This window comes from Sorex fumeus, unplaced genomic scaffold (genome assembly GCF_029834395.1).
Source record: "Sorex fumeus unplaced genomic scaffold, SorFum_2.1 ptg000024l, whole genome shotgun sequence".
NCBI lineage: Eukaryota > Metazoa > Chordata > Mammalia > Eulipotyphla > Soricidae > Sorex > Sorex fumeus.
This window is the reverse complement of record NW_026606081.1, coordinates 8527537-8549856: the sequence shown is the minus strand read 5'-3', so window position 1 is coordinate 8549856 and position 22320 is coordinate 8527537. Positions and strand designations below refer to the sequence as shown.

At 38.0% G+C, this 22320-nt stretch overlaps 1 protein-coding gene across 5 annotated transcripts in view; it reads left to right on the top strand.

Moving 5' to 3' along the window:
* The window catches only part of PCM1 (pericentriolar material 1), a 93065-nt gene that overhangs the window by 33980 nt on the left and 36765 nt on the right, over nt 1–22320 (top strand). For all 5 annotated transcript variants that reach the window (XM_056113864.1, XM_056113863.1, XM_056113865.1 and 2 more), the window contains 15 exons: nt 1061–1262; nt 2764–2937; nt 3685–3842; nt 4099–4334; nt 6432–6586; nt 6725–6854; nt 8223–8363; nt 9147–9337; nt 10818–11021; nt 11851–12070; nt 12173–12318; nt 12787–12974; nt 15527–15698; nt 18834–19192; nt 21787–21951. In XM_056113864.1, coding sequence (XP_055969839.1) covers nt 1061–1262; nt 2764–2937; nt 3685–3842; nt 4099–4334; nt 6432–6586; nt 6725–6854; nt 8223–8363; nt 9147–9337; nt 10818–11021; nt 11851–12070; nt 12173–12318; nt 12787–12974; nt 15527–15698; nt 18834–19192; nt 21787–21951 — 2841 coding nt within the window. The remainder of the gene's footprint in view (nt 1–1060; nt 1263–2763; nt 2938–3684; nt 3843–4098; nt 4335–6431; nt 6587–6724; nt 6855–8222; nt 8364–9146; nt 9338–10817; nt 11022–11850; nt 12071–12172; nt 12319–12786; nt 12975–15526; nt 15699–18833; nt 19193–21786; nt 21952–22320) is intronic.

The window sequence follows — 22320 nt, the reverse complement described above, 5'->3', positions numbered from 1 at the left end:
CAGTCAAGGAATAAAGGGACTATTTGGAACTATTTGGAATTTCCAACTGTGAGAACACAGCAAAAGTATAACAGTCAAAGAATAGAAAGATTATTAGAAACTACAGCTACTGAAGTATTAAAATGAGAAATCAAAATGACAAAGATAAATGACAGTCTTAAAGTGGTGGGATATAGGTTCTTAATTATTCTTTGAAAGCATGAGATTCTTGATCTTTGTGGATAGAGTAGTTAAAATACAGCTTAAGGACTAGAGGATTAGCTATCAGCCAATAAGAAAATTTTATTGCTGTGCCAGTTACACATTTTACCAGTTTTGTTTTCCAGTTTGAAAATTAGATACAGTTCTCTGCGTTGTAGATTTGGAACACCCTTCAGAGCCTAGTCTGCTAAAACTGTTAGGATTACTGATATTGTGCTATACATCATACATGATGACTTCTGTTTACCTTAAAGTCAAATTTAACTACCTGGAGCAATAATACAGAAGGATGAGTGCTTCCTTGCTTGCAGCTGACCCACGTTTGATCCTCATCATCACTTATGGTCCCACAAACCTGCCAGTAGTAAGCCCTGAGCACAGCCAGGCCATAGCCTTGAAACTACAAAAGCAAAACAAAACAAATTTAGGAGAACTTTAGTTACTTTTCAAATAATAGTATGGTTTTCGTCAATCAATTTGCATCTTTCCTTTTTTGTTTTAACTCTGTGTTTATGAAGGGCCTTTTTGGGGTTCTTTTTTTTGGCTTTTTGGGTTAGACCCAGAGATGCTCAGCTGATACTCATTACTCTGCACTGAGGAATCACTCCTGGCAGTGCTCGGGGAACCATATAGGATGCCGGGGATTGAATCCATGTCTGTCCACTTGTAAGGCAAATGCCCTACCCCCTGTACTGTCGCACTGGCCCAGAGGGCTTATTTTTAATTAAACAGATGAAATGAATGATGTGTCCTAAAGTTCCTAAAACTGAAGTCCGCAGAGTTTAAGATAGTAATAATTTCTACCTTTTTTAAAATTCAAGACAATTATGAACATGGTGATTTGTTTTTTGTTTTGTAGTTGTGCCTTCAGCTTCTCCACAACGGAGTCTGGATCAGAGAAGTACAGCCTCAGCTCCCTCTGCTCCTGTTGGTTGCATAGCCCCAGTTGTCAATGGAGAATCCAGTAGCCTCACAGCATCTGTTCCTTACCCTGCTTCTACTCTCGTTTCACAGAAGGAGAGTGAAAATGAAGGCCAACTAAATCCAACTGAAAAACTCCAGTAAATAAGTTCTATAAAATTTATTTATATGGACTAGAATGGGATTTTTTTATGTTAAAAATTATGGAAGTGCTTTATTATGATAAACAAAATGGTACAATGGGAGAAGATGTATGTGCATGCATTTCATCTATGTTTATATGTGCATTATGTGTATATGCATACATATATACATATATGCATTCTTTCAGTTAACCAAGAGAAAAAATGTTGCAGTATAATTTTTTTGTGAGTTTATAACTACTTTATTCCCAGTTTCCAAAATAAGGATTAAAAACAGATATGACTAGAGTTTAACGTCTCTGTGTAGGGGTCCGGAGAGCTAGTTTAGTGTGTAAGTCACTTTCCTTACAAGCATCCAACCCAGGTTCAATCCCTGGCACCTCATAAACCCCCCTAAGCACTACTGGGAGGTGATCCTGAATGCAGAGCCAAGAATGAGCCCTGGGTATGACCAAAAACAAAAACAAGCCCCCCTCCCCCACAAAATTATTTTATTTTTTGGCTTTTGGATGGTCACACAATGCTCAGGGGTTACTCCTGGCTCTACACTCAGGAATTTCGTTGCTCAGGGGACCCTGTGGGGTACCAGGTATAGAACCGGGTTTGGCTACTTGCAAGAAAAATGCCCTACCCACTGTACTATCACTCTCGCCCCCTTCCCTCCAAATTTTTCCTTGTTTAAAAGGCATAGATCTGAGATTCCAGAGTCAGTTCTGAATTTTTTTTTTCTTTTTTTTGGGGGGGGGGCGGTCACACCCAGCGATTCTCAGGGATTTACTCCTGACTCTGCACTCAGGGATTACTCCTGGGGGACCAAATGGGATGCTGGAAATGGAACCTGGGTCGGCCACGTGCAAGGCAAACACCCTACCTGCTGTGCTATCGTTCTAGCCCCCAGTTCTGAAATTTTATCTCACACTAGGCTGTGTTTTTGGATAAATAATTTGCCCTCATTAACCCAGACTCTTTTGTCTGCAAAATACCTGTTCATAAAGATGTTTGTGGGTTTTTTTTTATTTTTTTAAGTATTTAAAACACTAGCATGGTTCTTGACACTAACTGTACAAACTTCACAAATAATTATTTTTTGGTAAATGTTTTATATAAATCTGTTTTGTAGTAAACAAATGACAGACCTTTCTGAAAATGCTCAATAATCCCGGCTTACTCAGTTTGCCTAATAGACAGTTTTAAATGGAAAATCTAATATTTCACATTTTTTTGTACTTACTGAGTCCTTTAGGGATAATTTGGTACTGTATTTTTGTGCTACAATATTTATCTTTTTAAAGTGAACGTTTGAAACAGGCTTTCTTAGCCTTTTGTCCTCGACTCAGCATAAGTGATGAGATTTTTGGCTAAACTCCTAAAAATTTTTTACAAGTTGCATAGCTCTGAATATTTGACTTAGGTCTGTTTTATGTGTTCTGGTTGCTTTATAAGGAAATAGTGCATGTTTCATTTTACTGAATTAGATATTTTACATATATTTTGTTAGGAAGTTAAATGAAGTTCGAAAGAGATTAAATGAACTAAGAGAACTTGTTCATTATTATGAACAAACATCAGATATGATGACAGATGCTGTAAATGAAAACACAAAAGATGAAGAAACAGAAGAATCAGAGTATGAATCTGAGCATGAAAGTTCTGAACCTGTTACTAATATTCGGTAAGAATGTTTAAAAATTTGGGACTGTGCAGTAGTAGTACCAACCCGTTAGGTGTTTGCCTTGCATGTAACCAGCCCTTGTTAGATCCCCGTCACTATTTATGGCTTGACAAGCTACAATAGGAGTGATCCCTGAGCACAGCTCGTAGCCCTGAACAAAGTTGGTGTGGCCAAAAACCCAAATTTAAATAAATAAAAATATGGTTTTCTCATATTCATCTTAAAACAAAACTCTTCAATAAAGTGCTGAATTTTCCAGCTGTTTTATTTCGATCAGTGTGATTATACTTAACCTGTAAAGAAAAGCAAATAAGGAATTATTTGTTAGAGTGGTTTAAGGTTGCTATTATTAGGTATTGGTAAATCTTAAGTATCTAACAGCACGTTCCTATTCTTCAGTTTTACTGCATTTGAGGTTTTTTGTTTGGGTTTGGTTTAGTTTTGGATTTTAGGGCTTACTCTTGTTTTTGTACTCGGGGGAATCAAACCTGGTTCAGTTGGTAGCCTTGTGCAAGGCAAGCATCCTGTTCTAGTTTGAGTCCCTATTCCTTATTTTTAAATGTAATCGGTTTTTCAGATATTTTTCGTCTTAAATTTTCAGATAGAAGTTAATGAAAAGCAAATAGAAATTACTCACTTTCATTTATCATTGAAAATAGCCAATGGTAGTCATAATTCAGAATTATTGTACTGTGGTTCTAGAACTTTTCTTTTTAACCTTAAATAACATCAAACTGTTTCTTTCAGAAATCCTCAAGTAGCTGCCACCTGGAATGAAATGAATAGTAATTCTGTTGCACAGTGTGTCTCTAACAATAGAGATGGGAGATCAGTTAATCCTAATTGTGAAATTAACAACAGATTTGCAGCCAACAAACGGCCACTAAATATGCCTCCGCCTTTAGGTATGATTGACCATATCTCATTTATTCTTAGAAAATGTATCTCCTGTTATTAATACTTTTAAATTTATTAAAGTGATTTCTTTCTGGGCTCGAGAGATACAGCTCAATAGGCTGAACTCATGCTTTTCTTGTGGGAGGTTGGATTTGGTCTCCAGTATCATGTGATCCTATGAAAACTGCTGGGAGCAATTCCTGTGCACCTTGGGGTGTGGCACAAAACAAAAGTGATTGATTTTGGAATGCATGCTTCCTGCAGATTGTCACTATAACAGAGAAGGAGAGCAGGGGATTCATGTGGTACATGGCGAAGATGATGAAGAAGAGGAGGATGAAGCAGAAGAGGAGGGAGTCAGTGGAGCTTCTTTATCCAGTCATAGGAGCAGTCTGGTTGATGAAGCCCCAGAAGACATGGAATTTGAACAGAAGATCAATAGACTTATGGCTGCAAAACAGAAACTTAGACAGTTACAAGATCTTGTTGCTATGGTACAGGTAACTACTGCTTATATGTTTTTTTAAAAAATCTGTCAAAAAATAGTAAAATTTGCATGTGTATTTTTAAATTGTTGGTGTATTTGTACTAGTACATGTTTATAGAGTTCTTCAGATTTGAATACTTGGCATATTGAGAAGAAAATTTTTTCTGTTAGTGTGAGTTAGTAAATATTTTAGGTTTCTTGAGCCATACTGTTTCTTGTTAGAACTGATGAACATAAGAACAGGCTTGGATAATATATATAAACAAACATGGCTGTGTTGTTGTTTGGAGGGCCAGAGTGATATTACTTGGTGAAATCAGTTGAAGTTAAGGCCTGCATTGAATTGTTGAGCTTTGGGGAGTATCTAACTGTCTGAAATACATATTTAAAAAATAAGAAATCTCACTTCAGATCTCTGTGGGACCTCCTTAAAGAGAACTGTTTGAAAAATGAATATTCCCAACTTATTATTAAAAATGAATTTTACTTATATGAAGGGTAGATTTTTCTTACACCTTTTCTTACATTGTTTCCCAAAGGTGTTAAAGTGATTATAACTGGACAGTTTAAGGCTTTGAAGTTCTACACATTTTATGAGTTCTTAGATATTCTCTTAATTTCTTAGTCTGACACAATATGGGATTTTTTTTTTTTTGGTTTTTTTTTGTTTTGGCTTTTTTGGGTCATACCTGGAAATGCACAGGAGTTACTCCTGGCTTTGCACTTGGGAATTAGTCCTGGTGGTGCTCGGGGGACCATTGATACTGGGACTTGAACCTGGGTCGGCTGTGTGCAAAGCAAATGCCCTACCCGCTGTACTGTTGCTCCAGCCCCTAGACAGTCATTTTTTAATTGCTTTCTTTTAGTGTTATTTCATTTGTGTAGACTTTATAGTTGGATTTGTTCTGTTTGAATTTGTATTAGAATATTTCCAAAGGTTTTAATTGACGTCATTGGAAAGCACACTGCCACACTGCCCTCCCGCTGTTCATCGATTTGCTCGAGCGGGCCCAGTAACGTTTCCATTGTGAGACTTCTTGTTACTGTGTTTGGCATATTGAATACTCTTGGTAGCTTGCCAGGCTCTCCAAGAGGGGTGGAGGAATCGAACCCGGCTCGGCCGGGCTGGCTGTGCGCAAGGCAAACACTCTACCACTGTGCTATAGCACAGCGATAGGGCATTTGCCTTGTCATTGGAGAAATCATAAATAAATACTAAATAGAAGTGTAGTTTACATATAAAAATGGTGATTTTTTTTTTTAAGGGCAGTTTATCAAACCCTCAATTTTTACTAAGTATATTGATCCATCAGAGTATTTGGAAAAATAACTGTTCATTTTTTATAAGTCATACAAATCCGAGATAACATATATGACCCTGCTGGTTTTTGTATTGAGAGTTAATGGCACCTTTTTTTGCAAAGACAAACTTTTAAGACCAAAGAAAGGAAATTTTCAAGCAGAACAAGTAATAGACATTCTTTATTTGAAGTTGTTGATGTAAAAGTCACGAAAAACTTACGTCAGCTGTTTGCAGCTCGAGTGGCATATTTTTAATTTTGATTTCCTTGTTGAAATCTATTCCTTGATAATTCAGTATTTGTCAAAGAAATTCAGTATTTGTTATTACTAGATAATAGCTCATATTTTAAACATACCATTTTTAGTGTCAGCACTTTATTTTCTGCCATTGCTAGAGGATGAACTTCCATGTGCTCTAAAATTCACATTTCTCTAATGCTTTTTTAAATATAAAAATACTATTAAGTGTTGGGCTGGAGCGATAGCACAGCGGTAGGGTATTTGCCTTGCACGCAGCCAACATGGCCTACCCGAGTTCGATTCCTCCGCCCCTCTCGGAGAGCCCGGCAAGCTACCGAGAGTATCTCGCCCGCACGGCAGAGCCTGGCAAGCTCCTCGTGACGTATTCGATATGCCAGACACAGTAACAACAAAGTCTCCAATGGAGACGTTACTGGGCCCACTCGAGCAAATTGACGATCAACGGGAGGGCCTTTACCTTTACCTTTATTATGTGGTAGTATTTAATAGCTATAAATTGGATATCACTAGGTTAGCAAGATTTTACTATAACAGTACGATGTTTTAGGATGACGACACTGCGGAACAAGGAGCTATTTGTGCTACTACTTCAAATTTGGATGATTTCTACCCAGCAGAAGATGACAGCAAACAAAATACAAATAATACTAGAGGAAATACAAATAAAACACAGAAAGATGCTGGAGTAAATGCAAAGGCAAGGTACGTTAGCTTATAACTTTCATTTAATAAAATATAAATATACCTTCTCTGGAGAAGGTATTCAACTAAGTGTAATGCATGATAGCATAGCCTATTGATATTAAATTTAAAATAAAAATAATGTCAATTTAATTATAGACAGAAATTTTATGAGGCTAGAGTACAGCAGCAACAGAGAGAACTCAAACAACTGCAGGAAGAAAGAAAGAAACTGATAGAGATTCAAGAGAAAATTCAAGCATTGCAAAAAGCATGTCCTGATCTACAGGTAACTAGGAAATTTCTTCCTGTGTTGTCAGAAAAGAAAAAAGATGTTTAAAATTTAGTCAGTGGAAGTACTCTTTTTCTAGTGCCTATGTGACAGATTTTTATCTGATTTTGTGACTAATGGGCTAGGGATATATATTTACAATGAGAAATACACAGTTAGATTATTTCTCTTGCCTTGCTATAAATTCGTAACATTCCTGACTATATTATAATATTTTAGACTGACCTTTATGATCTGGTGGGATATAAGCACTCCTCAGAGCATTCCCATCATGGTCTGAGAACTGTGTTGTGTGGGATTGAACCAGGGGCTCCTGCCTGCAGAGCTAGACCTCCATTCCTCCCTGACCTAAATCACCTCTTCCGCTGCCCCCCCCACCTTCTCCTCCACCCCTAGATCCCATAGGAGCATCATACCTATATTTTCTCTGAGATTAAATAAAGATAAATCTTATACCATATTAAGTAATCAGTAATAGGGCTAATAAATGCAATACTTTTTTTTCTGAGAATTTTCCTAAAATTAATTGATTTTATTCTTAAAACATTTTGTTTTTTAAAAAGGAAACACATCAAATGATGTTTTTTTTTTTTTCTGTTTTATTTCTTTTGGGGGGACCACATCAGGCAGTACTCTTGCCTCTATGCTCAGGATGGGATAGGCCCAGTATCAGTTGCATGCAATGCGAGTATCTTACCTTCTGTACTTAAGCCTTTAAATGACAGATGTAATACAACTTTTTTCTTGACTCAGACTTTTTCATTTTACCTAATATTTTTCCCTTTTCCATAATGTTCAAAGAAATAAATGCCAGGGTTGGTTTGAGTATCTGAAATTTTTAACTAGGATTTTAAAAAATTTTCCCTCACTGGAGACCTTAGTTTAAGAGGGACAGCCAGGATTGCTTCAGTGTGTGTACTGGGACAGGAATTAAACTCAGAATCTCATGCTTACCCTCGCTATTTCCTGAGCTATCACTGAGCCACTGGTGTTCTTGAGGGTTACTGCTTGCCAACTTTATAATTCGTGTTTGCATCTTTGGGGTTTTTGTTTTGTTTTGCTTGTTTAGTTATAGCTTGAGGTTGTACCAAATGATGCATAGAGTACCAGTATCATGTTTCTCTGGGGATTGATTCTTGGGCCCTTGCATGCAAAGTATGCTCTTGATCTTTGAGCTATCTCCTTGGCCTTTTATCTTTGTTTTGTTGTATTAGATTTTCTTTGGGTCTCAATAGCAGTTCAGTCAAGTCTAGTAATAAAAAACTAAATATATTAGAGCCTTAAAAAATTAGTAAAAGAGCTGCTTCTGTGAAATTAATATAATTGCTTTAATTCTTCATAATAGTTTTTGCCAATTTTTTTTAGCTGACAACTACTAATGGGGGTAACTGCCCCTCAAAAAAATACGTGCCAGCTGTTACTTCAACCCCAACTGCTAATGAAAATGAAACCAGTACAAGCAAATCTGTTTTTGAGCCTGAAGATTCTTCATTAGTTGATAATGAGGTATCGTGTAATATATCAGTTATTTTTGGGGGGGGTGGAGATTGATTTTGTTGTTTGTGCTATACCTAGCAGTGCTCAGGGCTTAAACTCCTGGTTCTGTCCTCAGGGAATGATCTATGGCATTGGGGGCCAAACCCAGGTTGGCTGCATGCAAAGCAAGCCAGTCGCCTCTCTCCAGAACCCTGATCCTGAATCATGAGAATACATCTTTAGGAGGAAAACTGAGAAACATACTTTTAATTAGATGGGGAAAAAAATGATTTTTTGCAGATAGCAATTAAAAGGGGTGCTTTTTAAAAAATAGTGTTGCCTTAATTTGCAGAATTATACAAAGTTACAGCCAATAGTAATCATTTTAGTTAGGAAAAAGCACACATAAAAAATGACATTTAGGGACTGGAGCAATAGCACAGCGGGTAGGGCGTTTGCCTTGCATGCGGCCAACCCAGGTTCGATTCCCAGCATCCCATATGGTTCCCTGAGCATCGCCAGGGATAATGCCTGAGTGCAGAGTCAGGTGTGAGCCAAAAAGCAAAAGCAAAAAAAAAAAAAAGGACATTTATGTGAATTATCAAAAATATAACTAGATAATTGAGGTGGATAATTGAGTGATGCTTTTTCCCTTCATTATCACTCAAATACTATTTAGCATAAGATCTTAGACTAAAAGAGTGAGAATAGAAAGCTTTTTGGTACTGACAATTATGTTAGCCTTCTATGTTGTCATTAACAGCTAAAGCAAAATCCCTACTTGTATACTAACTTTGATACTTAAAATAATAGCAGTGGTCAGAAATGCGAAGACATGAAATGTTAAGGGAGGAGCTACGACAGAGAAGAAAGCAGCTTGAAGCCTTGATGGCCGAACATCAGAGGAGGCAAGGTCTTGCCGAAACATCATCTCCAGTGGCTGTTTCATTGAGAAGTGATGGGTCTGAAAACCTGTGTACTCCCCAGCAAAGTAGAACAGAAAAGTAAGACTTGGTGAACTCAGAATGACCTTATAGGTCTAAGACCTGCTAAGGTCTATAAGTGAGAAGTTAGATGCTTAATTTCCCCTATATACAGCACAGATTGGTTATTTTGTTGATTTTTTTTTTTTTACTTCACTTGCATAGTAGGAGGGTGTGTGCGTGGGTGAATGTATGTGTGCATGTGTGTGATGCTCTTATTTTTCTGTTGTCTGTTCAGTGATTATATCCTGGCTTCACATGTGAGGGAAGTGCTCTTGGTGGTACAAAAAAATCTTCAGTCTTTTTTTTAAGAAAATTTTCTCTTTGAGTTCAGTATGCATTTTAGTGATCAGATTGTATCTGTGATATTCTGTTCTGAGTACCACACACACATCTGTACTTTAAAAATTATCTCTAGGTGGTTGGAGTAATAGTATAGAGGATAAACCGCTTGCCTTGCATGCAGGCGGTCCAGGTTCAATCCGTAGCACCACATATGGTACCCAGACCTTTCTAGGAGTGATCCCTGAGCACCACTGGGTGTTTTCCCCAGGGGACCATGGGGGGAATAATCTTTAGTTTTGGCAGGTATGTAGATTTAAGATCTGTTAGTCTAGAATTGTGCTTTCCACTGTAACAGCTAATAAGCATAGTGGCCATTTAAATTAAAGCTAAATGAAATTTCATTTTCTTAGTCCCATCAGTCACATTTTGAGTGGTCATAAGCTAATACTGTATTGGACAGCACAGGTGGAAATAAAAAATTTTGTTTTGTTGACTTCACTTTCTGTGGCCATACATAGCTGTGCTCAGGGCTTACTCCTGGTTCTGTGCTAGGCATCATTACTGGAGGTTCTTGGGATACCATTTGTAATGCTAGGGATCTGTGTTGAAGGAACTTTTATTGAACACTGATCTAGAACACTGAGTTACTCAGGGAAAAGGAAAAGTTGAAGGGCTTAAAAGGAAAAAGGGTTCCAGGGGATATGATTACTATCTTAATTTAGTTGAAGTAATATTTTGTATACACAAAATTTACACACTTTGTGTAAATTTACAATTTATGCACAGCGGGTAGGGTGTTTGCCTTGCCCTCGGCCGACCCGGGTTCGATTTCTCCATCCCTCTCGGAGAGCCCGACAAGCTGCCGAGAGTATCCCGCCCACATGGCAGAGCCTGGCACGCTCCCCGTGGTGTATTCGATATGCCAAAAACAATAACGAGTCTTACAATGGAGATGTTACTGGTGCCTGCTCAAGCAAATCAGTGAACAAGGGATGACAGTGACAGTGCTACAGGGCTTATTTCGTATATGTGTAAGGCAAGTAAACATGGTCTGTGTAGCAAATTATAGCAGTGAAGACTGCTACCATTCTGTATTTACAGTGGTCAAATGAAATTTTATGAGCATACACACATAGATATATGTATATTTTTGGTACATTGTCTGGTTCTTAACTTGCTTCTAAAATGATCTTATTTTATGCCTTTTACTCTATAGAACTATGGCTACGTGGGGGGGTTCTACCCAGTGTGCTCTAGATGAAGATGGAGATGAAGATGGCTACCTTTCTGAAGGAATTGTTCGGACAGATGAAGAGGAAGAAGAGGAGGAGCAAGATGCCAGTTCCAATGATAACTTTTCTGTGTATCCTCCTAACAGTGTGAATCGTAATTCTTACAGTGTAAAAGAAACTAAAAATAGGTTAGTTTACTATTTTAGTATTTTCCTTTAAGAGTCCCATAAGCAGTTCTGACACTATGAATTTTTTTTTTCCTGAACCAAGCATATAGCCTCCAATTTTTAATTCAGCTATTTTGTTTGTTTTTTGGGCCATGCCCTGTAGTACTGAAGGCTTACTCCCCGACTCTGCACTCAGGATTACTCCTGGTGGTGGTCAGGGGAACATAGGTGGTGCTGGAGATCAAATCCGGGTATAAGGAAAGTGTCCTATTCACTGCGCTATTCAGTTAAATACTATAATCGTTGGTGTTAGAACAGACCTGACAAGTTAAGGAGCCTCCGATCTATAAGATTGTCCTCAACTCAGGTGCGAGTCACATACCTCGTCTCTGGATACCCACACTTCTGTATGAGCTGGCTGCAAATTGGGGGATTCTCATAGCCTCTTGTCAGGTAGCATAAGTTGCTGAAACCTCTCATAGCTGCATTTAGTAAACACTTAGATTTTATTATGAATGGAAGACACACTGAACCCTAAAGTATGAATTGGAGATATGGGAGCATAGAGCTCAGAAGTACTTTCTATATGGTAGTGCATCCTCCCAGCATTTCAGTGTATCCCCCAGCTCAGAAACAACTCAAATTGCCTAAGGGCTTTTCAGGAGGTGTAATGGCACAGGCATGAACCCAGACCTCCCACGTACAGGTCATTTAGACTATTTCCTTAGCCCCTGTTTTTTAATTCTTTAAAGAAAACACTGGCCTGTGGACTAAGTGCCTAGGATCTATGGTAGATTTTAAAAACCAGGTGATTGCATAGGGTGACCTAATGTTTTAAATTCTGTGTTAGGTGGAAGAACCATCGTCCTTTTTCGGCAGATGGAAATTACCGTCCTTTAGCAAAGACAAGACAACAGAATATTAGCATGCAACGTCAGGAAAACCTTCGTTGGGTGTCAGAACTCTCTTACGTAGAAGAAAAAGAACAATGGCAAGAGCAAATCAATCAGCTAAAGAAACAACTGGACTTTAGTGTCAATATTTGTCAGACGTTGATGCAGGATCAGCAGGTAAAGTTTAGTATGCAAGTAATATTTTTCAGTCCTGTTTTTGAATAGCAGAATTTTCCAAGTCATTAAGAGTTATTACAGATTTCTTTTTCCCTTTTCTAGACTCTGTCTTGTCTGCTACAAACTCTCCTCACTGGTCCTTACAGTGTAATGCCTAGCAATGTTGCATCTCCACAAGTACACCTTATAATGCACCAGTTGAACCAGTGCTATACTCAACTAGCATGGCAGCAGAATAATGTGCAAAGGTAATCTGTTTTGGAAGTGGTAAGATTGAAATATATATAAAAAAAAAAAGGGGCTTTCCAGTTTTCTTTAGGGAGAAAAAGGCATAAGCCAAATACTTGACTATTCTTTGTCACCTAAGAATTTTATAAGTGGTACTTAAAAAATTGTCCTTGTCCAGTGTTTGGTTTTAAATATGGTAGATTCAACATTTTCTTTAAAAAAAGATTTTAATAGCTTAAACTTAAGTGGATGGTGATATAAATTATGCCTCAGTAAAACTGAAAACTAAATTTCTTAACAGTTTTATCTACTAAGCTATAATAGTAAACTCATTCTGCAGAACAAGCATACATTTGGTGTAGTAAATAACAGAAGAATCGACTAGTCTATTTTACACACTATTGAATAATTTCCTGCGTTATTTCTGGGATGGATTTTACATAATGGTAATATAACTTTTAAAATTATAACATCTTAAATTTTCTTAGGTTAAAACAAACTCTAAATGAACTTATGCGCCAACAAAGTCAGCATCCAGAAAAAACTGGAAGTAAGGAAAGAGGCAGCAGTACAACACATTCTCCTTCTGGTTTATTTTGTCCTTTCAGCTTTCCTACACAACCTGTGAATCTGTTTAACTTGCCTGGGTTTACAAATTTTTCATCATTTGCACCAGGTAAGTGAGAATAAAGGTAAGGTAAAGGTAAAGGCCCTCCCGTTGATCATCGATTTGCTCGAGCGGGCCCAGTAACGTCTCCATTGGAGACTTTGTTGTTACTGTGTCTGGCATATCAAATACGTCACGGGGAGCTTGCCAGGCTCTGCCATGCGGGCGAGATCCTCTCGGTAGCTTCCCGGGCTCTCCGAGAGGGGCGGAGGAATTGAACTCGCGTCGGCCATGTTGGCTGCGGAAGTGAGAATAAAAGAGAAAGTAAATAAATGCAAAGTGTTTGAGAATGCCTTTGCCTGTCAGGAGATCTTTAATCTCTTGAAATTAGAAGTAAATATCTCTTTGAAATTATTTTCAAAGAAAGTCACAATCCTTTCAATTCTTCTGTTATTGTGGGACCAAGCTCTGGTTTTAAAACCATGAGGACCACACTTAGCAATGCTTGGGTAAGGGGTAGTGTGCCAGGGAATTAAACCCGGAACTTTGAACATGTCAAGTATGTATTTCGCCAACATCCCTATTGGAGATATTGAACCAATAAGTTGGGGATATCCTCAACCTATTGTTGATCCTGTATAGGTAAGAAATTAAATTAAAAATCCTTGCTAACAAAGTAATCTGCTTATGTATGGTTTTTTAATGCTGTATCTTTGAATTGTTTAACAACTCTAAAGAAGAAAAGGAATTAATCTATCCAGATGCTTTTGTACAGCACATACTTTCATGTGAAACATAAAGAGAACAACGATGAATAAGACGATTGTCTAGAGGAACTTGATGTTTTGTTAGGGAAATTGATTACTAGATTACTAGTAGTTTAAAGATGAATGCTTAGTTATACTTAATTTTTAGTTAGACTTTTATTCAGGCTTTTCCTTTCACTATATTATATAAATAATCAGGATTCAAAGATTAGTAAGACTCTGGCTTTAAGGGCCCAGTAACGTCTCCATTGGAGACTTTGTTGTTACTGTGTCTGGCATATCCAATACTCTCAGTAGCTTGCCGGGCTCTCCGAGAGGGGCGGAGGAATCGAACTCGGGTCGGCCATGTTGGCCGCTTGTAAGGCGAACGCCCTACCCGCTGTGCTATCGCTCCAGCAAATCGACGATCAACGGGAGGGCCTTTACCTTTACCTTTACCCTGGCTTTAAGGAATGTAAAGTTTAGTGCAGAAGCTAGGAGTGTTGATAAATGCTTGATGCAGTGTCATCCATACTCTAGCGTGGTGCAAATGACATGGATGTCCTTCTCTTCTTTGATGTAAGAATTATTGAAACTGCTTTTTCTAGAAAAGGTAATATAAGGACTATTTTTGGGAGATTGGGAGGGGAGGTAATCAATGGGACCATAGAAAATAATGAAGCAATGGAACAGTTTATTGCTTAGAAGGAGTTACCTTTATATATGCCTAGTTTAGGGCCTTTATTAGTATCAATTACTGATTATCCAAACTGCTGCAGAAGACTTCTGTGCCATACAAAATAGCTTGGACTTTCTTTTATAAAACAGTGGGGCTGTTGAAGGATTTTTAAGTGGGACTAGCTTGATATTTATATTTTAGAGTGTTAACATTAGTGAAAATGTTGAGAAATAAGAGGAAAGGGGCTTTAGGGACTAAGTGAATTGAGGCTATTAGGTGAATAGGAAAGAACAATATCTTGAGAGATTTTGACAGGAGGAGTAAAGAAAAGTAATGCAGAGGATGTATGGAACTGGAATAAGCTAAGTCACCAGTTAGATGAAGTAAAACAGGAAGGGAAGGGTGTTCAAGATGTTTACTTAAGCATAGAGGAGATAAAGGGTGAAGGGCCTTTCTAAATATAAATTTAAAAACCATAATGTATACTCTTAACAAGAACAAAGAAACATTTGGCACTAAAAGTTTAGCTTTTTAAGTTTATAAGTAACATAATATTTGCAACAAATATTTGAATGTCTTTTAAAAGTATTAATAAAAATTTCCATGCCAGTTGTGTACCAAAGACAGCCATGTTCAATTTTGTGAAGCTTTCTTGATCTTTTCTCCCTAAGTTATCATTAGCCCCCTGCAAATATAATATCTCCAACATACTATTATATGGTAAATACATGTAATTAATATGTATTTATTATTATTCTATTTTACTTTCTCAAAGTACAGTAGGAAATACATAATTTTATGGTCATGCAGACCTGAGATCTAACCTGCTTTTTAGCTTACCAAACATTTGACCTCTGTGACAGTTTTCTTACTGGTAAAATGTATATGATACCTTTTAAATTACTGTTTTGAGCATTACACGATGTAACATGTAAATTGTCTTCAGTTGAGTTTGCTCTCTGGCAATTTCTGTTGTCAGCGTTTCTAACTCTTAGTTTTTAAGGTAATAGGGATCTTTGTATCACCAGTCAGTCACTAAAATCAAATATAGAGAGCTGAATTGAAAACGATAAATGAGGATGTTTTATTTTAATGAACAAATTTTTATATTTATTAGAAAAATTTTAACCTTTTAATTTCATGTTAAAGATAATTGCTGTTTTGTAATTCTTTTGCAATTTGTTTTTATGTATTAGGTATGAATTTCAGCCCTTTGTTTCCTTCTAATTTTGGAGATGGTCCTCAGAATATTTCTACACCTGCTGAACAGCAACAACCATTAGCTCAGAATCCTTCAGGGAAAACAGATTCTATGGCTTTTCCAAAACCTTTTGAAAGCAGTTCATCAGTTGGAGCCGAGAAACCAAGGTACTTGACTATGAACATAAGCCATGATTTGCTTGAACATCACTTTTACGATTTCATCTAGATTTATGTACTTTTAAAAATGCAGTTAAGGGACTGGAGCAATGGCAGAGTGGATAGGGTGTTTGCCTTACACATGGCCAACCCGGGTTCGATTTCTATCATCCCACATGTTCCCTCGAGCACCTCCAGGAGTAATTCCTGAGTGCAGAGCCAGGAGAAATCCCTGTTCTAAACAAGGGGCCAGAGTGATAGTACAATGGGTAAGGCATTTGCCTTGCATGCGGCCAAACTGGATTTGATCCCTGGCATCACACATAGTCCACTGAGTACTGCTAGGAGTTAATTCCTGAATGCAGAGCCAGGAGTAAGTAACCCCTGAGCATCATTGGGTGTGACCCAAAAAGCAAAAGCAAAAAAAAAAAAAAAATCCTAAGCAAAACATTCCAAATATTGGTTTCAGAAAAATTTATTTTGGAAAAAGGAATACATGATTCATAGAATAGCTCTTGTTGATTTGATGTCATTGTTATCCTAATTCACTATTCATTGACTTAGGACTAGAGAATAAGATTATTTTCTGTTGCAGAGGGATGATGTTTTTTGATTCATAGTTCCTGAGTAGTGTCAGACCCTAGGCTCATTGAAACGTAAAAGTTGAGCACTGTGAGAACTTGGGAAAGTTAGTGATTCATGGTATGGATGATGGTTAGGATTTTTTTCCCCCTTTCATTTATTTGTGTTTTAAATTGGGGCTATACTGGCAGCACTCAGGACTTAACTCCTTGCTCTGCACTCAGGGATCACTTCTGACAAGTTCAAGGGAACCATACCATGTGCTGGTGATCGAACCCGGGTAGATTGCATGCAAAGTAAATGTCCTACCCACCGAACTATCTCTCCAGCCCCAAGGTCAGGATTTTTTTTTTTGATAATTTAAAAAATACTGGGGTGTGGTGCCGGCAGCAGGTCAATCTGTACCTGTGAGGCGAAGTGCATCAGCAGCCTGATGGTGCTTTCAGTCTTCTGGATACCCCAAAATTGCTGCTGTGCCTTTGGCCAGACCCTAACGACTTGGGGCCAAGTTTACCAAGAAAGTAAACGTCCAAAAGTTAGATACGTGGGAGACACACCCACAAGCCACCTCTGGCTCAGCTATATAATTGGAGGCAAGGCCTCTCTGGTTCCTGATGGAACTGCTTAACGGCCATGATCCCAGAGGCTCAAACAAATCTCCAAACCCAGCGGCTTTTGGCAGAAATGTGTCTGGTCCCTGCAGTAGGTTACAGGTACCGGCCACCTAGGGGGTTTCAAGCGAATTAACGGCCATGATCCCACTGTCCCTCTGCCAGCTCCCTCTTGGCAGCTCAGTGGCCGCCATCCTCCAGAGGCCATAGGACAATCAGGTTTGGGCCCGCAGTGACAAGAGACGTGGGGCCTCGTGGGATGGGGGTGGAGCGGGCCCTTTCCTCCCTGTCCCAACAAAACCCCGAGTCAACGCCCATGAATGGCCTCTCTAGCTCCTGATAAGCTGCTTAACGGCCATGATCCCAGAGACTCAGAAAAATCTCCAGACCCATTGGTTTTTGGCAGAAATGTGTCTGGTCCCAGCAGTATGTTACCAGTGCCGGGCCACCCCAGGGGGGAAGGGTTCTTTCCCTCCGCTTGTTCCCTCTTGGTGGCTTTGCCGTCATCCTCCAGAGGCCATTGGACAGTCAGGTTTGGACCAACAGTGATGAGACATGCAGTGCCTCATGGGATGGGTTGGAGCCAGCCCTTTCCTCTCTGCCCCAATGAGTCCAGGTTGCCGTCCGCCCACGAATGGCCTCTCTGGCTCCTAATCAAGCTGATTAACAGCCATGATTCCGGAGATTCACTAACAAATATCAAAACCCCGCACATTTGAGCAGAAATCCTTTTAGATTTAATTCTTAAAATTTTGAAATTCAAAATCACATGGCCACTACTGCGGCTGCACGACATTGTATGTTATTCATAATCAGCAATAGAAAACAAATTGTGTACGGTTGCCTTTTTGGCAGATATGAGTGTTGGGGTAAAATCCCAAATAATAATGGTGGGTCTCGTGTCAAAATATTGAATGTAATCAAAGTAGAGAGAGAGTAATGTAGAAAGAAATCCCCACATGTAAGGGGAGGGTGTGGAATAGGGTATACTGGGGGTTTTGGTGGTGGAAAATGGGCACTGGTGAAGGGATGGGTGTTTCATCATTGTATGACTGAGACTTAAACCCGAAAGCTTTGTAACTGCTCTCACGGTGATTCAGTAAATCAATTTATATAAAGGGGGGAAAATATTTTTGATTCAAATAGTATAAGATGAATTCTGTTAGGTCAATTAATCTCTGAACATTTCAATAGCTAATGTTTCAGTGGTCATGCTAAACCAGAAAATAAGACTGATAGCCAGCTAGTGAAAATATAATTTCTGGGGGTTCATCATATAGTACAACAGGCCAGCTACTTCCTTTGCTCACAGCCAACCCAAATTTGACCTGGGATTGATTCCCCAGTACCATACAAGGTCCCTGGAGTAAACCAAGAATAAGCCCTGAGCAAGACTGGGATTGGCCCAAAAACCAAAAAAAGAAAAAAAATTCTGAGAAGTACTGCAGATCTGTATGTTGTTGTTTTTGCTTCTTTTGGGTCACACCTAGAAATGCTCAGGCTCTGCATTCAGGAAACACTCCTGGTAGTGCTTGGGGACCGTATGGAATGCCAGGGCTGGAACCCGGTCGGCTGCGTGCGAGGCTAGTGCCCTGCCCCCACTGTACTATCATACCGGCCCCTGATCTGTATGTTTTCGCCTACTTTTTTTCTCAGATTAAAAGACCACATAACTATTAGCATTTTAAGGGATACCAGTGTTTTACCAGTAACAGAAAGTGACACACTAGAGCAGCAGAATTAAATTGGACTTAATATTTAGAGAATATTTTGTTACATGACGTTTCTAAAAAATTTCCTGTTCTATGTGAACAGCTTTTAAGTGAACTGCTTTAGGTGGCACAGATCCACATATGTTCCCAAACTATTGCAGTTTTTTTCTAGTTTTCATTTTTTTCTTACGTGTCCCACACTCCCTTGTTTTTTCCCCATTCTTATTTCTACTGCTAAGGAATCAAAAACAGGCTGAAGAAGAAGTGGAAAACAGTAGGACAAGGTGGCTATATGACCAAGAAGGTGAAGTAGAAAAACCCTTTCTCAAGTCTGGATTTGCAGTGTCTGAAGAGAAACCTACAAATGGTAATCACAAAAATCAATTAGATACCAGAGGGAGAGGACGCCAGTTTGATGAAGAGTCATTAGAAAGCTTTAGTAGTATGCCTGACCCAGTGGATCCAACAACTGTAACTAAAACATTCAAGACAAGAAAAGCATCTGCACAGGCCAGTCTGGCATCGAAAGATAAAACTCCCAAATCAAAGAGTAAGAAGAGACATTCTACTCAGTTGAAAAGCAGAGTTAAAAATACTGGTAAGTATTTAAAATTTAAAATATTTAAAATTCTTAAAGTTTAATCCGTATAAATATTGATAACTGTAGTCTGGCGTGTTAACATATCTCACAGTGGCCTCAATGGGTGGGCATGGTCAGGTTGAATGGCTTACTACTGCTAGTCCATGGGTTGGTGCTCTTCCACAGGTGTAAGAAGGTTTAACCACTATTTTAGACTTATTTATATAGTCATTTAGTTTTTAGGGTTTTTTTTTTTATAAAATCTAATATAACTTTTAAAATGTGGCAGTCATTTTTGTGTGTGTGTGCATTAAGTACTGCCAATATGCCTGAATTTTTAAATTTCCATTCATTAGAATTTTGAACCACTGAAGAAACCAAGACCCTAAATTTGAGATAAAGTCCTAACTTGAATAATATTTTTAGAAACAGAAAGAAATTTAGATACGATATCTCTGAGTATAAATTAAGGGTATATTGGGTACTTAGTTTTTACTAGAAACAATACTGTGTTCTGGAGGGTATCTGTACACAACAAGACTTTAAGTGCTCTAGTTCTTTCAGTGTCTGGGACAAAAATCGGCTCTCTGGTTCTTGGAAAAAACTTGGTTGGAAGTTTTCCTGTTCTTAGCATCTCTTTCCCTTTTGAGAGTAGCAGTCTTTTACCAAGGTGTTAGTGGGTGAATAGGTAGATCCTTCTTACCCTGAAGTTGGGATTGGGAAAGCATTTGACTTTACAGCTGAGGAGTCTAAAGTCAGAGAGGTTTCCTCTTCTCTATGGAAGACTATCCAGGACAATGCTGTTTGACCATGAAAGCCAGGCTTCCAAGCACTGATACACCATTAAATATAGCCAGAAGTTGAGTCTAAATAAAAGATAAGTAAAAGTTGTGACTTGGCCAGTGAATATTAAAGTCTACCAACAGCCAGAGAGAAAAGAGAGAAACAGACCACTGGAACAGGTAAAACCTAGTAAAAACGATTATTGGAAGAACTACAGGCTTGAATAGGAAAATAAGAGTATTCAAGCCTTTTAACAAATTGCTTTAAACTTGGTGGGGGAGGTGGGGGAATTTTCACATTTAATGTTTATTTTTAAAAAATACTATAAAGTCTCAAATTATTGGCCTTGAAAATCAATGAGAAAAAATGTCAGATACAAACTAAAAAGTAGTAAGAGATAATGGAAAATGATTAGAGAAGTTTAAGGACAAGTCTTAAAATTTTTAAACACACGTCCTTTCTGTATCATTAGCACTTTCAGAATAAAAGCATTACGACAAGGTTTAGAAGGATATTAGAGAAGTCAGGAAACATTCTTTTTAAAGTTCCAGTAAATTAGAAAACAGCTGCTAAAATTAGAGTAAATGAATAAAATGGTTTACTTGTAAAGTAAGTATAGATATTTTCTGTGTCATTGATAGTAGACAAGAAAGGTAGAAGAATTAAAGCTTTGAGTGGGGGAGTTTTTGGGATAAATTTAACATAGAAAGTACTAGATCTGTATAATGCTATAAAATATTTTGAAAGAGTGGATTAATCTCTCTTTTTTTGGCTTTTTGGGTTATACCCGGCGATGCACAAGGGTTACTCCTCTTGGCTCTGCACTCAGGAATTACTCCTGGCGGTGCTCAGGGGACCATATGAGATGCTGGAAATCAAACCCGGGTTGGCTGCCTGCAAGGCAAACTCCCTACCGGCTGTGCTATTGCTCCAGTCCCACGAGTGGATTAATCTAAACAATGGATCTTAATCTTTTTCTAGAATGCATAAAAGTTAAATATCAATTCTCAATACTTAAAATGTAATTCAGTTGTGAATCACCATAGATTGCTTTCAAAGTTGGAGTGGGGGGTGAGGGAGAATGAACCACTTGGAAAGGTAAATATTCAGTTCAAGAATAGCTAAAAAGAGAAGTTTAAGTGAGTATTTGACCTGACAGATATTTAAGCGTATTGTAAAACTTCTGTAGTGCAAACAGTGTAAATGGAGTTTCGGTGATAAGTTGACAGGACAGCTTGAAGTAAAACACATAGGGAGACTTAGTGTATTGATCAAGTTTACATTTTAATTTAGTAGGAAAGGGATGAATGTAACCTTCAGCTATGTGGAACAAAGTAAGGTTGAATTCCTTTCTTGTGTCATATACCAAAATAAATGTCAAAAAAGAAGACTGCACTTTGAAAGAAAATTTGGAATATATGTGTAATCTGTGGACAAGACATTTAAAATAAGATGTTATATGGTAGGTGTAATATCGGACATCTTTATCATTTTCTATAAATAGGATGTGTTTTTATTTTTTTTAATTTCCTAATATGGAAAAATTACTGTTTGGAGACAAGTAGAAAATTTTGCTTATATCTTTTTAATCAAAGTCTGCCATAAAATTTTGAGTTTGGATGTTCTCATTAAGCAAATGCCGAAGCAGAAGAAGGTATTTGGATTTATTCTGTGCTTCCAAAGTTAATGTCCAAGTCATATCATTTACTGTTTTGTATTCTGCTTATGGTGTCCTAAATCGTTGCCTATGCTATTTTAAAATGGAAATCAATTCCCTTTGAGCTTGAGTTAGTTGCAACTGATAATAGCTGTCGCTCTTTTTACTAAAGGGTATGAAAGTGCCAGTATGTCTAGCACATGTGAACCTTGCAAAAGTAGGAACAGACATTCAATCCAGACTGAAGAGCCTGTTCAAGCAAAAGTATTCTGCAGAAAGAATCACGAACAGCTGGAAAAAATAATAAAATATAGTAGGTCTACAGAAATATCTTCAGGTACGTTCTTTTTTAATTTGCTTTAATTTAAGAACTTAGATTTTTAAAATGCTGTGTTAAAGTAAGTTTTTAATTAATCTCATTGTTCTTTGATGCAAGATCTTTACAGTAGAGAAATGTAAACTGGAAATATTTTTTGTATAATAGCCTTTCACAAATTTTGGTAAAATTCTAAAGAAAAATGTTTTATTGACATTAGTTTGGAGCTCTTAGTTTGAAATTCTGAACTCTTGTCTGTTTAGGAACTAGTTGCAAAGGCCTAGTGTTTCTCTGCTTAAAAGCTTTGGTTTGGGGCCAGATTGATAACTGAGTGCCGGCCTGTCAGGGTTCTGTTACTGTCTTCTCATATAGTCTCCCAAGCACTGCCAA